General features: G+C 44.1%; 1 protein-coding gene across 1 annotated transcript in view; it reads left to right on the forward strand.

Moving 5' to 3' along the window:
* The window catches only part of Dynlrb1 (dynein light chain roadblock-type 1), a 22,805-nt gene extending 6,264 nt beyond the window's left edge, over window positions 1-16,541 (forward strand). The window contains exons 2-4 of the mRNA XM_034495697.2: window positions 6,928-7,003; window positions 11,936-12,103; window positions 16,171-16,541. Coding sequence (XP_034351588.1) covers window positions 6,928-7,003; window positions 11,936-12,103; window positions 16,171-16,214 — 288 coding nt within the window. The 3' untranslated portion in view covers window positions 16,215-16,541. The remainder of the gene's footprint in view (window positions 1-6,927; window positions 7,004-11,935; window positions 12,104-16,170) is intronic.
* The last annotated feature ends 292 nt before the right edge of the window (window positions 16,542-16,833 follow it).

Here is a 16,833-nt window from a genome sequence, read left to right on the forward strand (position 1 = left end):
CTTGGTCACAGTTTCAGAGGGTTAGTCCATTATCTCATCATGGCAGGAAGCACACAGGCAGGACACTCAAGCAGTATCTGGGAACTTTGCATCTTGGTCCATAGTCAGGGAGCAAGTGGAAAGAGACAGACCGAAGGCCTAGCACAGGCTTTTCAAATCTCATAGCCCAACTCTAGTAACACACCAAGTTCACACCTCTTCATCCTCAACAGTCCAACTGGGGACCAAGCATTCAAATAATTACTGCAACTTATAATGAGTTTATTTTTGGCTTGGGGTTTTAGAAGATTAGAGTTCATTGTGGTTTTACAAAGGCAGCAGGAACATCTATCTGTGAGCTTATATCTTCATCTGTAAATCGGAGGCAGAGGTGAGCTGGGAGTGGCCTGAGTTTCTTGAAACCTGAAGGTCTTCCCCTAGTGACATCTTCCTCAAGACTATACCTCCTAATACTTCATAAACAGTTTCACTAATGGGGGTCCAAATATTCAAACATGAGCCTACTAGGAGCCATTCTCATTCAAGCCACCACCAGCATATATTCTTTAGATACTGAATGTGTCAAGCCCCACAGCCACTATTGTAGAGACCTCTGAGGGGTGGAGCTAAAATTTGGGTTTCTCTGTATGTTTGTATCAAAGGATGCCAGAAGAGTGTGATGGAACTGCTGGAGCTAGCTGGTCAGTCAACAACGTGGGAACCATAACTAAGGGAGTAAGGATGATTATAGGAAAGGCAGAAATAAGATGCAAGAGGCAGAAATGGGAGGGCTGCTGGTTAATACCATGCCAATAAGCAAGTATGTTTTCTCAGTGTCTTTTGAAGGCAAGCAACACAAAGCATGATCAATTCCAGGAAGATAAACAATGCCCACAAATGCTTATGTAGCAGGTTTATAGCACATAGTATCTATGTTTGACTAAGGCCATTTCCTTCAGGCTAGGACAATCTCTCAAGGATGTATAGCTAAGTGGAGGAACTTGGCAGGTTATAACACGTCTTAATTAAAAACAAAGACAGATGTCAGCAGACCCACGATTAATCATAACCAAGAAATCAGTCAAAGTTAACTCTGGAAGTGCTCCCTCACATGTCCCTACGCAAGCCAAAGCTGTTTCAGCTATTGGCACAGAAAGACTGTGCCTGTTTTAGGTGTCCCCTCAAGAAGTATGGACCTTACCTGTCATTAGTACATAAATCTTAGCATTCATGTCCTATCTTAGGTTGATCCACCTCTGAGAGTCTTACCTGTCAAAACTTTTATCTATAAGAGGCACTTTTATCAGTTACTAAGCAGAAAGTTATACATGTCTTAGGTTGCCATCTGAAAACACAGCTCTTACCTGTTACTGGTACATGAAGAATCTTGTATTCGTGGCCTGTCTTGGGTTGAAAGGGTTTTCAAGACTATCTTACCTGTCATTGACTACCAACTTCTGCTAGGGAAGACATTGGAGCTTGAACTTACATAACTTTGCTTTGACATCTGTAAAAGCTCTGATGATTTCTCTCAAAAGAACAGGAAATAAACATGCCCATACAAAGGATCATAAGACCAAGTCCTGCTACACATAATAAGACAAATGCAAATGAGGACCAAGAAGGAAAAGCAGCCTGTAACTTCTGAGAATATAATTTGCAGTGCTAGCGTGTCAAACGACAAAGGGTTGCCTTCCTTTTGTGTGTGTGTGGGGGGGGGGGTTGGTTTTTCGAGACAGGGTTTCTCTGTGTATCTTTGGCTGACCTGGAACTCATTCTGTAGACCAGGCTGGCCTTGAACTCAGAAATCCACCTGCCTCTGCCTCCCAAGTGCTGGGATTAAAGGCATGTACCACCACTGCCCGGCAGCTTTGCCTTTCTTAAACCTTCAACTACCTTATGCAGGGCTAACAAATCTAAAGAAGTATCAGTTTTATGCCAAATATCCTAAAGGTGCCATTTTACTCTAGTCCAGTTATGCTGACTTTCATTATACATTTGGCTCCTGACTTCCATTCCTTGTACCTTATCTCCCATGATCTGCACCATACCATATAATGTGTCAATTCTTTGTTCTAGCCCTCTATCTAAATTCTCTTGTATGCTCAGGGCATTGGTTACATTTTCTGTAAGATGATTAACATAACTAGATGTTTATATCTCATGTGCTAAAGATGAGGCAGAAGTAGTAGCATTGGCTGTGTTATGAGAGCAACACCAGCAAGGATCAGCCCAACCATACGTTTATTCCTTGCCAGAGTGTTATCTAATTCTTCAGTATTTGTAGGCCTTTTCAGAATACCCGGGGTCACATAAATTTACAGGAATCATAATAGAAGCTGGTTGATGTACTACCAGTACAGATAGACCATCATACAGTACAAAATCACAATTGGACAAAAGACTATTAAGAAACAGTTAACTCCTTATCAGAGCCTACATCAAAGATAACATTCCCAATTAGTAAACGATTAGGTTGGTTAATGCAGGATGTCACATTTAGCTTAACCTCAAAACCTGCTCCATTTTGATCCATAGCAAACACATCATCATACAAAGCAGCTGTCAGTTTCCAAATATGCCTCTGAAAATGTCCAGAACCAGCCATCCAAATGCCCACTGTCATTTCTTTTTGTCCAATATTGGATTGGTTTTCAGACCAGTCCATGATCGAGTCAGAGTAACTGGTTACATTAAAGGAAAGAGGAGAGTCATTATAACAACTTCTCTATTTGATTTTTCAAAGGCAGATTCCACAGTCTTCCTGTTCTCTGTCCTGAAGGTCTAAATGCCTGAGGCAAGGCTGCTTGTCCAGTCTGAGATACAGGCATTCCCATCTTAATGGATGTCTTAGAGATAATCTTCTTCTAAGTCTGAGGGTCCACAGAAACTCATCCAGCATTGGTACTACTTCTAATAAAACCAATAGGTAGGCCCTGACCCATAGCAGTGTCATTCACTAATTTGGAATACATTTTTATTCTCAGACCAAGGAAATCCTAACAGCTGAATATTATTAGAGGTCTCAAGTACTTCTGGCCTTGACCTTACAGAATGATGTACCAAAGGTGAGTCAGGAACATACTCTCAGTTACAGCTTCCCTGTCTCCACTGTCAGGCCACTCAGCAAGATCACCATCAGCATATGGTCAGCATCATTCTTTGTCCCAGCATCAGCATGTCTCACCAATCACTCTGGCTGCCACCATGCTGCTTCAGCATCCTGTGAAAAACCACAAATGTGCCCACTTCCCCCTATTAATACCAGATCAGGACTATGCCATATTCCCCTAAGTGGATCCTTCCATTTCACCTGGGCATAAGTATGCCTAGTTGTAGGGTGCCACAGACACTCAGCATCAGAGAGTCCCTTGGCATCTAAGATCAAAAAAATCAAAATAAAATTTTGTGGTGAAAGAGTATACAACAATTCCTTTTTCTATTTTTTGTACCTGATTTTTTTAGAGCTCCTTGAGATTGTTTCATAATTTCCTGTCCTTGAGGACATGTGAAATTATGTATATTATATAGATTATAACTTATATAGATTTAACTCATACTTAATTCATATTTTAACATATTTATAGTTAGTGTATAAAATTTTCAAGTACATAATATATTTTGTAGTTACTGTACATAATATATTAAATATAAATTATATTCAACATATATAATTTATATTTAACTCATAACTTATATTTAATATATACTTTATATTTAATATGGGTAATTTTTATATATTTGCATATGTGAACATGCAAGCAATTATTATATACATGTTTCAATGTATATAATTGCTAACTTGTATAATATGTATTAGTTTATATAACTTATGTTTGTGGCCACCTGCTGGATTGGATCAGAACAGGCAGGTGTACTTACCAGGAGTCCATTTGGTCTGTGACCAAGTCTCTTGATTCCCCAAAGCTTATGTGGACTTTAGTTTACAAAAGGATGTACCATTGAATTGAAATCCATATTTTAGAAAAAGTAATTAACAGGTGTCTGTTAGACAACAAGAGTTGATTCCATGATTGAGTCACGCCTTTGAGACTTAGTAAAAGCTAAAGGTTTACAGCCAAAGATATGCAGACTGACCAGAGATGTTTTTAAGTTTCTATTCAGAAGACAACAAAAGGGAAATTAAAATCTTGAGCTTAGTGCTGAATTGTTAACTGCCAATGTTCCATCAGCTCCACTGATCAATGTTAAAATTCTGAACTTTGAGATGACAATAGCATGCAGTGGGAATATGAAACATTTCCCATTTTTTTATACCTTAAATCATCTTGTACATCTCTATAACTTGCATTTGTAGACCTTAAAACATCTTAGACCCTCTAACATTTATAACTTGTATTTACCAACTTTAAGCATCTTTCATCTGAAGTATTATTTCTAAATCATCATCATCATCCAACTTCTTATATTCTCTAGCCTTCATCACTTGCATTTACCAGTCTCAAACATTTTCTATAAACATATTTTCTTAGACCTTAACCTGCTGGATTGGATCATAACTCACCTGTGCCTTATGTGAGAGGGTACGGAATGGGGCTGGAGGGGGACTGCTCCAGGCTGGCACTGCCCGCCACACCTCCACCATGGTGGTATGTGGCAACCTGCTCTGGGACTGCTAGCATCCTGGATGCTGCTTCTTTCTCATGTCTAGAATCTAATCTATCCCTAATTAGGGTCAAAAGACTAAAGGTATCTACAGGCACTTTACCTGGTCCCATGCACATCATAATACTCTTGAAGTCTTTCTCTAACCTTCCTCTAGGTTGCTAAATTTACTGTATCTTCCTCAGGAAACTGAGGACAAACCTTCTCTACAAAATCTAAAAAATTATGTAATTGCTGTCTCCCTGCTTTAGCAAAGCATATGATTGTTTCCATTTTGCATCCTTTTTCCTTTTTTTCTGTCTTTTACTTTTTCCATGCTCCCTTATCTGTGTTTTTCTATGTCTGTTACTCATTGAGCTCCTTTTTCTTTTTCGAGCACTCACTTTTTCCTCATTGTCCTTCACTTGATCCCCTCTCTGAGCTCCAACCCCACCCCCACCCCAACCCCCACATGAGTTCAACAGCCCTCTGAGGGGCTGGGGGGATGAAGATAATTATAGGAAAGGCAGAAAAAAAGATGTAAGACATAGATGTGGGAGGACTACAGGTCAATACCACATCAGCCTTGAGTTAGTTTATTTTTCTTAGCCCTTTTATACCTCACAGTACTGTGGGAAGCAAAGCCACAAGCTAACAGAAACAACTCCTGAAATATACACATAAGATATCAGTTCTCGTCCAAAATCTTCCCTATTCCTCACACAAGGTCAATAGAATCTTCAGCCCCTATAGCCTCAGGTGCACCTCCTCTTATTGTTCCATGCCTCAGCAGGCCAGGAAATCTGCCAACACATCCTGACCTGCCTTGACTCTGCCTGGCAGGCCGACTTTTATTTTCTCTCTTCTTCACAGAAGCAGGCAAATGGCTCCTGACACAACCCTGCCCTTTTTTCCAGGTTCTAGATTTTAGAGGCATCAAGCTGCTTGCCGATTTGTAGAAGGAACCCTCTACCCATCTCTGTAGCATCTGGCACTATTTTTAGAGGAAGTAGTAGGTTGTTAGTGCCCAGATTGTCAGCCTGAGCCTTTCATAAAAATAATCCATTGTACTACCTTCAGTTTTGGAGCACCACCACCCCCAGTTCTAGTTCTTTGGACCCAGGGGATAGAGAACCATTCTTTCTGTGAATGGTACACCTGTTTCCAAAGACCCTTTGCCTTCTCCCCCTTTGGAGATAAGAGTCTTTCTACAAAACCCTGGCTGTCTTGTAACTCACTATGTAAACCATACTGGCCTTGAACTCACAGAAATCCGAATGCCTGTTGTGACTCTACCTTTGAGGAGCTTATGACTAGATTCCAAGCCTCTGGAGGGGGTACCCTGAGACTAAGCACACTTCAAAACCAGGTTCCAGCCATAGGGAGAGGACGGTCAGCTAGACTTCTGTTATGGGTACCCATTCTGCTAGTCACTCGGACTGAGTAGCTAGACACAGTATCTGACATATGTCTCATATGGTAGATCAGAGTCACAGACTAGGTCTTGAAGAGATGATGTCTCAGGTGGTCTAGAAAACTATTTGGTTTCAGAAAAGGAGCTTTGTAAGTTTGTTTTTAATAGGAGTAGGGAGGACCAGGTGTGATAGGAAACAACTTTAATCCCAGCTCTAAGAAGGCAGAAGCAGTCAGTCTCTGAGTTTAAGTCCAGCCTGGTCTACAGAGTGAGTTCCAGGACAGCCAGGGCTATGTAGAAGCATGTATGACAGAGAATCTAGCATCTCATTATCTGCTCAGTTGACAGGTTCTCTGTGCTTGGACATCCCACCTTGAGCAGTTTCTGGATAATCAGAACTCTTCCTGAGACATATTTCTTGTTCCTATATACCAAGTGTCACTGTGTCTAGGGTGACAGCTTTTTAAGTCACTGAGTTTATCCTTATGGGGTCATTTTGCTTCCTTTGAAATATTTTCATTTTTGATGTTTAACCCACAAAGAAGTAAGTGCCTCCTTGCTGTTAAAAGCTACCACTTAGGTTTTTGTTTTTTCCAATTCATCAGAATACTGTGTGAGTCTTGGGTCATGGGTGTGTCTGTACTCCAGGGAATGGTGTTTATATTCTGCTCTCAAATAGCTGATGGGCAGGGAGGGGATAACTGCCTGGTGTAAGGGGCCACAAGCAGTGCTCCTCATGCTGGGGATGAACCTCAAGGGTGACAGCGGTGACCTAAGGAACACGACATATGGGCCTGAGCAGCTTTGGAGCATTGCCAAGTGCCTGGGTGTTAGTTACTTTTTAGATGAATGTCATTCATAGGCTGGGATCTGAAGAAGTTAATCCAGTCTGCCTGCTGACTCCTAATCTTGGTCTTCTTTTCTGGCAGGCAGAAGTGGAGGAAACACTCAAGAGGCTTCAGAGCCAGAAAGGAGTACAGGGCATCATTGTGGTGAATACAGAAGGTAGGTCCTTAGTCTGTCCTGTCCCCAGGCAGGCCTCCAGAAAACAGCCCACACCACATGCATTGTCCTTCCTCAATTCTAATGAGCCCAGATTCATTCTAATTTTCTCTCTCTTTAAAACATTTCCAAAGTTCTGATGCTATTCTTGTGATTTTTGTTTTTCTTCCTTTTTTGAGGCAAGGTCTTTCTGTGTAACCAAGCTGTCCTGAACTTACCATCCTCCTGCATCCGCCTCCCATGTGCTGGAGCTAAAGGCATGCACCACCTTAGATATCTTTTTTTTTTTTGGTTTTTCAAGACAGAGTTTCTCTGTGTAGCCCTGGCTGTCCTGGAACTTGCCCTGTAGATCAGGCTGGCCTCGAACTCAGAAATTCACCTGCCTCTGCCTCCCAAGTGCTGGGATTAAAGGCGTGCACCACCACCGCCAGGCGCACCTTAGATATCTTAACCTAGTAAATACGAGTTTTTTCCTCAGGTCCACTGCCGTGACAGATCACAGCTGTCAGTAATTATGTTTTTCAGTTCTTGTGATCATCCAACTTATTTCTCATGTGACAATCAGAGTTTAAGACTTGTGCTTTTGAGTTAAGGTCTCACTATGTAGATCAGGCTGTCCTCAAACTCGAGATATCCCTTTGTCTTCTGGGTGGTGAGATTAAAGTGTGCACCATCAAAGCCAGGAATTGAGCTCTTACCCTTTATTCCAGCACTTGAGAGGCACAGGCCGGTGGATTTCTTGAGTCAACAAGGGATCTGGCTCTCCTTTGCTTCCAGCACACTTGGGTTAGTACAACCTGTGTAGCAGCATCCAGTAAACTTCTTTCTCAGTGCTGGAGCTCAGACTCCTTGTCTTGTACATACTGGGCACATGCCCTACCTACCAGCCCCACTGAAGGGCTTGGGCAGACTGAACCATGGCTCAAAAATGCACTTCCCCAGTAACTACATAATTCTGCAAGCTATGCAGTATTTGTGAAGAAAAGGGCTTGAACTAAGTTAGGTTGCCTAACAGTAGTAGGAGTCCGTGAGGCCCCACCTCTGGTGTCCTTCTTTATTTTGTCCTTGTCTAAAATTCTTCCTAGCCAGGCAGTGGTGGCGCACGCCTTTAATCCCAGCACGTGGGAGGCAGAGGCAGACGAATTTCTGAGTTCGAGGCCAGCCTGGTCTACAGAGTGAGTTCCAGGACAGCCTGAGCTACACAGAAACCCTGTCTTGGAAAACAGAACAACAACAACAACAACAACAACAAAAAATTCCTCCAAATTTTTGGTTCCTGCTCCCTTACCTCCTCTTTTTAGAGTGAGTCGCTGAGTAGTTGAGGTTGCTGACACCTTAACATTTGCCTACTTGATATATAACCAGACTCATTCTATTAGCTAAAGGTAAACTTCAGTAGTAACTCAATACCAACCTCAGTAGATGCTTCACATGTAACCACAGATGCTGGTGAGCAAATGAGATGAGGTCCTGCCCCAGGGAACTTATAGTCTAGTGGGAGAAGTATAAATGTCTACTTTCCTAATAGTGTGGCGCTGGGGTTGTAACTAAAGAAAAACTGCACGGTACTGGGATGTCATCAGACTGGAGGGTCCTTCCTTCAGGACCTTCCCATTGTGGATAGATTATAGCAGGTACCGGTCACACTGCCACCCTCAGAAAAAAAGTACAGCTGAGGAGAGGCCTCACGGGGCTCAGGGTTGCCTGGTTTTGCCATCTAGGACCCAATGGCAGTGCTGAGGCCCCTTAAGGACAAATGACCGCTGCAGCCCATTCCTGTGCCTTCATTTTCCTGCTCAGCTGCTTTACATGTTCCTGGTGTCTAATAAAATAAGGTTGGAAGGCTGCCTCTGGCTAATCTCCAAACTGTTCACTGCTGGCCAGATTCGCAGGGCCTATGTCTAGCCACTTGGATGTGAGGAGTCACCTGTAACACATTCTTCACAAGTGTCCAGCCTTCTCTTGAATGGAGCCTTCTGACAGGTCATAGCCAATTCACAGGCACCTGAGAACAGAGTGTGGCTCAAGCCACATCCCTCACCATCATGACAGCAGGTACTAGTGATGACAGCAGGACACCCAGTGTTCACTTAATTGTTCAGTCTTCAAAAAGAGAGACTTAATACACAATGATAGTCATGGATGGTTAATTATACCAGTAAAATCCTAGTCTAAGCATCCAGCAACAGGGGGATGCTGGATGTATGGGTTCTCTTAGGGGGATGCTAGATGTATGGATTCTCTTACTTCATGGGCTCTTTTTATGGTTTGTTGTTGTCTTAGTCAGGGTTTACTGCTGTGAGCAGACACCATGACCAAGGCAACTCTTAGACAACATTTAATTGGGGCTGGCTTACAGGTTCAGAGGTTCAGTCCAGTATCATCAAGGTGGGAGCATAGCAGCATCCAGGCAGGCATGGTGCAGGAGGAGCTGAGAGTTCAACATCTTGTTCTGAAAGCAAACAGGAGACGACTGGCTCCTGGGCAGCAAGGGTCTTAAAGCCCACACCCACAATGACACACCTATTGGTGCCAAGCATATACAGACACAGTCACATTCCATTCCCTGGGCCCCACAGGCCTGTTCAAACATGAGTCTAATCCAACTTCAAAAGTCCTCATAGTTTTTAACAGTCTCAACAATGTTAAAAGTCCAAAGTTCAAAGCAGTCTTTTAACTGTAATCCTGTATAAAGTCAAAAATACTGGACCAAAGCAAGACAGAAAACCAGGTGGGCAAACTCCAAACTCCACTTCTCCATGTCAGACGTCAAAGCACTCTTCAGATCTCCATCTTGTTGGCAGATCTGGCATCCAGCAGCAATACACGTCATTCTCTTGGGCTGGTTCACTCCCTGTTAGCAGCTTTCCTCGGCAGATATCCCATGGCTCTGGCATCTCTAACCCCTTGGGGTCTCCAAGGCAACATCAACTTTACAGCTTCTTGTTCCAGTGTCTGGGATCCACACATGATCTTCTGGGCTCCTCCAGGTGGCTTGTGTCACTTCTCCAGCTCTGCCCCTGGTGGCACTCTAGACTTCAGGTGACTTCACTGCTGCCGCTGTTCTTGGTGGTCATCCCATGGGTCTGGCATCTCCAGTACACTGGGGTCTTCAGTTGCAACTAGGCTTCACCAGTAGCCTCTCATAGGCTCTCTTCATGGTTCCAAGCCTCAGCTGCTCTCCATGACGCCTTCATGCAGTGCCACCTGGTGAGCCTTACATTACCAAGTCTAGCTGCAGCACAAGGTCTAACCCAGGCTATCTCAGTAACAGAGCTTCTTTGTGCTCTCAGAAAATACTTCCCAAATTTCACTTTGGTGAATGCTGGTCTCTTTATCACCTCTAATTACTTAGCTCCAGCATTCATTGTCCCAGTAACCCCTTCTATTCTTGACTCTGAAGCCAGAGACACATGACTTTGAATTCATGCCTGTCTCCTAAATGCTGGGATTAAAGGTGTGATCCACCACATCTTGATTTAAGCTTTTTCTACTTGGAACCGTCTCTGTACCAGGCTGGCCTTGAATTTAGAGATTGGCTTGCCTTTGTCTCCTGGGATTAAGGATGTGCACCACCATGCCTGGACCTGAATTTAGCTGGGTAGGATCCTGCTCCGAAGTCCCACTCCCTTCTTCTGCTGTTTCCTAGAACACGGATTCAGCCCCATTCTACTTCCTGATGTCCCTTTAATACTTGAACCATATGTTTGTATTTTTCCTTTCTCAGCTTGCTCCTTTTCATAAAAAAGTTCTTCATAAGACTAAACCAGAGAACAAAGTCTCTGTTGAGCTTTTTTTGAGACTTCCTTTGTCAGTGCAATTAGTATAAATCTCTTTATCTTAGCCTCAGGCAGACTCTTCAGATAAGGACAAAAAGCAGCCACATTCTTCACCAAAATACCACAAGAACAGTCTCTGGACCACATGCTGAACTTATTCTCCACTAAAATCTCTTGGGCCAAATCTGCACAGTTCAAATCACTCTCAGCAACAAAGTCTTCCATATTCCTACTAGGACAGCCCAGTAAGCCCCTCTTTAAAGCATTCTACTGCTTCCCAAATCCAAAATCCCAAATCCAACAAACAAAAGCATGGTCAGGTCTGTCACAGCAATACCCACTCCTAGTACTCCTTCTGTCTTGGTTAGGGTTTTACTGCTGTGAACAGACACCATGACAAGACAACTCTTATAAGGACATTTAATTGGGGCTGGCTTACAGGTTCAGAGGTTCAGTCCAGTATCAAGGCAGGAGCACGGCAGCACCCAGGCAGGCATGGTGCAAGTGGAGCTGAGAGTTTTACATCTTCATCTGAAGGCTGCTATGAAAAGACTGGCTCCCAGGCAGTGAGGGTCTTAAATAAAGCCCTTGTCCACAGTAACACCTACTCCAACAAAGCCACACCTCCTAATGGTGCCACTTCCTGGTCCAAACAAACAATCACAGTTATGTTGTGCTGGGTACTGGACCCAGGTCTCAGACAGACTACACAGAAAAACTCACTTTACCACTGAGCTATACCTCCAACCCCTTGCCTGTTTTAAAGACAGCAGTGCACTTAAAAGAAACATGTTGGGGTAGGGAAGCATCTGCATACGTATAGATGCTTACAGCTGAGCCAGCCTTACCAAGAACAGTAATGGGTTATGTGTGGCATGTGTCAGCATAAGTGGACCTCTTTTCTTTCTTCCTCCTTTTCAACCTCTTTTCTTTTTTAAAAGATTTATGTATCTGTGTATATGAGCGATCTGTTTCCCTGTACATCTGCATGACAAAAGAGGGCATCAGATCCATTACAGATTGTTGTGAGCCACCATGTGGTTGCTGGGAATTGAACCCAGGACCTCAGGAACAACAACCAGTGCTCTTAACCACTGAGCCATCTCTCCAGCTCCCAACCTCTTTTCTGCTTGGTTTTGATTTGTCCTTCCCACAGGCATTCCCATCAAGAGCACAATGGACAATCCCACCACTACACAGTATGCCAATCTCATGCACAGCTTCATCTTGAAGGCGCGGAGCACTGTGCGAGAGATTGACCCCCAGAATGACCTAACCTTCCTTCGAATTCGATCCAAGAAAAATGAGATTATGGTGGCCCCAGGTAAGGCTCTCATGCTTTCACATTTAGCTTCTGACCCTGTAGCACCTTCGCTGTGGCTCATCAGGAAGGTGTGGCACAGTCATGTCTCCACAGGTTCAAGGTAGGCCTAGTGTGTAAAGACTTGACTCTTCACTGCCTAGTCGGGTGGCGTCCACCAGCAACCTTAAGCAAGCCTCATAGAGGAATTGTGGTTTCATGAGGGAGAAAGACACAAACATTAGTGTTGGTCATTCTCAACTTGGTAAGAATTCTTCCTTAAGAATTTGGGACATGGAAGTGTTGATCAGTTCTGCTGGACAATCAACAAAGATTTCTCAGAAAAAGGAATGTTGGAGCTGAATCTTAAGAGCCAGGAAAATATGAGTCAGAAGGGTAGAAAAGCTATTTCTATATGAAAAAGAATTTATACTCCTGTCTCCAACCCATGTAGCCAGCTCCCACCACTGGAGCAGACTGCTATCTTGAGTCATGAGTAAAAAGCTTGGTTGGGTAGGACAAGCGTTGGGTAGGGCAAGCATGCCTGTGTTTAGGCCTTCAGATCCTTCTCATTGCAAAGAGATGCTCACATTGGGAGGAGCCTACAAGGATGGGAACTACAGAGGGAAGGCCTGGGGGTGCCTCCTGCTCTGCCTCCTCTAACTCACACTCACAGACTAGAATGACAGATTCTACAGGACTTCTGTGTGGTTACCTCCCCCTGTCCTTCTGCCAAGCCATAGCTGGACATGCATGAGTTGTTACATAATGGTGCCTCAGTTTGCAGAACATGTTAACTAAGGAAGGTATAAAAAGTGGATCCAACTTAAAAGGTGCCTCAGACTCCAGACTCAGCAGTGTGGATCTGATCCTGTGAGCTGAGGTGCTGCTTGTGGCAGGAAGTGCTGTGATTATGAATGCTAGTGTGGTAACATACACTTTTAATCCCAGTACTCAGGAGGCAGAGGCAGGTGGATGTCTGAGTTCAAGGCCAGCCTGGTGTAGAGTGGTTTCCAGGACAATCAGAGCTACACAAACCCTGTTGGGGCTGGGGGCACCAGCCATTCCCAGCAGCAGACCAGTGTGGCTTCTGTTCCCAGCCTCCTCTGCTCCAGCCCAGTCTTCCTAGCTAGTATGATGGGAAGTCACTCACAGAAGAACTGTCAGTGCACTTATTCTAAAACTGTGCTGTGTGTGCTGACTTAACATAGCTCTTCCACAGCCACATCTATAAACATCAGGTAGAGGTCTGTGCTGGTGTGAACCTCTGGAGTATACACCAGTAGGAAGAATATGTAAGATCATAAAGCTAAACCTTACAATCAAATTTTAATGAAAAGTCCAACCCTACCCCAACTTCCCGCTATGGGACAAGGGAGGACAGATCTCTGTTTCCATAAAACTGGGATTGGGAATCATCTTTCCACTTAGTGGTTATGTCAGTGCAGACTTGAGGTGCCCAGTGGCAGATGTAAAAACTCAGTGTGAAGGACAGATGACATGGTGCCACAGAGACAAGCACTTAGTAGACAGTGTCACCTAAAGCTCCAGAGATGTCTGGGAGTCCTGACCATGCAGGTCTCAGCTCAGTGCAATAGCACCTCCAATTTGTCCTTGAAAACCATAGACATTCAGAGTCTCTGAGGATTGTTGGTGTTTGAGTTGGGGTTCACAGGCTAAGTGGCTCCAGTCTTATCAGTGGAAATGAGTGGCCAGACACTCATATGGACAGCATTTGGAAAAGTATGCAGGGAGTGTACATGCTGGCACTTGACCTAGCTGGTGGTTTGGTGTCTCTCGTTCATACTGTAGTTATGCTGAAGGTTGTGTGACATGTTGAGGTGGCCATAAACAGTGCTGTTTTCTTGGGGCCACCACACTGCTACATCCCCCTTCCTGGGGCCTTCTCACATACCATCCTCTCGCTGGAACAAGCCTTTGATTCCTTACTGCCTTACTAGCCAGCTACTTAGCTACATTTCCACTGTTTTCTGGTTTTCATAGTAAGTTCTGTGAGGACAGAGACTTGTAAGCACAGTATTTAACAAATACATTCAACAGATGGCTTTTGTTGTTTTGAGATAAGTTTTTTTTACATAGCCCAAGTTGTTCTGGAACTTACTATGTAGACCAAGCCAGCCTTGAACTCAGATACTGCCACTCAGGTACTGGGATCAAAGGCATATGCCATCATGTCTAGTTCCCAGACGGCTTTAATTTCCATCCATTGCAGCAATCTCCCTGATTGTGGGTTAGGGTGGGTTCAGTAGTAGTAGGATGTCTGGGACATACATACATCTGTGTATTTGTACCTGGGAATATGTATGTCAGTGTAGTATCAGTGGAGGTTAAAAGAGGGCACTAGATCCCCTGAAGCTGGAGGAACAGAACATCCTGAGTGCTGGGAACTAACTGCAAAAGCAGCACGTGCCCTTAACCAGCTGCCAAGCTGTCTCTCCAGCCCTGGGAGGAGGTGTTTCAGATGGAAATCAGTACTACATATTGTCATGTACCCAGTTTTTATGTGGTCAATACAGCTGGGTTTGGGGCTAGACTCCCTGAGGACTGCCGAAGGGCAGCCCCAGCATGGTCCCACTGGGCAGTGTGGGGACTACAATGACCTTGCCTGCAAGAAAGAGGTCCAGTCTCTTCTTACAGAAATGGACTGCTGGTGGCTTCTCAGAAGTTTAGCAGTTCATATTTTATAAAAATTAAAGTATGTAACATAATTTGATTTCTTGACCTCTCTGACGTAGCACAGAGCAACTTTACTGCCACATCCTGGCTGTCCAGTTGGCTCAGCCAGTAAAGGCTCGATACTAAACCTGACCACCTGAGCTTGAGTCTTGGCTTCTACATGGTAGAAGGCTAACGACTTTCAAAAGCTCCTCCAAGAACCACTCTTCTGAACTCTCCAGCATGTACAGAACGCAGAAAGAGCACAGTTTTAAAAGTACAATCACAAAACACTGCCCCCTACAGGTATTGCAGGGTTTAGGACTTGTTGCTTGTGTATATTTTTGCTCTTAGCTTGTTAATTATGTGTACAGATTGCTTAGCTATGAACTGTAGTTACTTGTAGTGGTTAGTTGTCATGGTTTATTAGTACAATGGTAGCCCACTAGCACCTGTCTAGAGTGATTTTGGGGTTCGTTGAGATACCACCTGAGAAACCTGAAAGGTGCCATTGCAGAGCTACTCCTGGCATAGAGATACAGGTGATGCCTAGAACAGAAGGGCAGTTTCTGTCTACCTGCAGACTGCTGTCCTTCTCATCGGGATCAGAGCATCCATGCAGGAGCCCACGTCTAAAACATGCTGCACAACTTCAATTGACATGCTTGGGGAACAGAGCGTGTAAATCCATAAATGAATTTGGGATTGAGGGTGCACATCTGTGTGCTTGACTAGCAATGACAAGACCCTGGCTTTAAGCCCCAATCCCACAAGAAAATGATCAAGATCAGTGAGGATTGCCCAGACACCACTTTGCCCTGTTTTCTTAAAAAATGAGGCCTATCCATTTCTGTGCAGAGTCTGATTCATGAGACTATCATTGGAAATGCTTCAAAGCAGCAGATCACTTCCTGTGACCTTTCAAAGGTTTCTTGAGTGGAGGATGCACATGGGAGGTGCAGATGAGTGACAGGCCAGGCCGGTCAGCAGGCCTCACAGGATGGACTAGGTATCTGCCAGGCAGATCATTAAAATCATATTAGTGTGTGTGTCCATGGTGTGTGCACACATGCACACTCAACCCTTAGGAAATGGTGGTTTCCTTCTACCATGGGGTTGAACTCAGGTTATCTTACCAGCCTCCAAATCTTACCTTGTTTAATAATAAAAATTAAAAGAGTATGTATGCAGGCAGTTCACCACCCTGCAAGTGAAGACTTTACTTCCCATCAGCCATTTGGCAGGAGACAGTAAGGAACCTGGAGGTTATTTCCTGTTCCAGCTGTGGAAAGCAGCCAGCCACGACTGCTCTTCTGGAAGCTCTCCTCCCTCCTGCATTGTACGGCTAGTGATTGCTGTTAACCTTCTCCTGGTTTACATACAGTGATTTGTTTTTATGCTTTTCTCTTTTTCAGATAAAGACTATTTCCTGATTGTGATTCAGAATCCAACTGAATAATCCACTGTCTTGGCTTCCTGTGTCATTCCTTAATTTAATGTCCCCCAAGAATAATAGTGTTAATCATGTCAGTGGGCACATGGTGGTTGCCTGAGAGCCCATGAAGACCATGCCATTGATCAAGGGTAGCTCTGCGCACCCACCAAGGAGTGCCTCTGATGGCCCGCCAGTCCCAGCACAGCTCAGTTCTCCTTTCCAGGCTTGGGATGAGAGCGTATGTTCTCATGATGAGAGTAGTATGAACCCAGCTTCCTTCTGACCTTCAGTTCCTTTGTCCTCTTGGAAAGCTGTTTTGTTTCTTAAACTAAAACTTACTTCAACCCCCTACTGGCTGCTGTGTCTTGACTAGATTGGAAAGGCCTGTTCCTATGTTAGCACATGGTCAGCTGAACATATCCACAACTTCTAGCCACTGGCAGGTTTTCATGGTCGCTGGGCCTGCTCCTCCTAGCACCTGTGGCACACTTCCTGAACAAGGCTTGGTTTGTACTCATGCCCTGGTTCTTGGGCCTTTTATTTTAGACACCTCTTTCTATTACATTGCCCTAAGCAAAGGAAGAGAGTGGTGTCTGCCGAGTACTCACAGTGTACCTGGTGTACCTTAGGATCTCACATCATT

Source organism: Arvicanthis niloticus, chromosome 2 (genome assembly GCF_011762505.2).
Source record: "Arvicanthis niloticus isolate mArvNil1 chromosome 2, mArvNil1.pat.X, whole genome shotgun sequence".
NCBI classification, from domain to species: Eukaryota; Metazoa; Chordata; class Mammalia; order Rodentia; family Muridae; genus Arvicanthis; species Arvicanthis niloticus.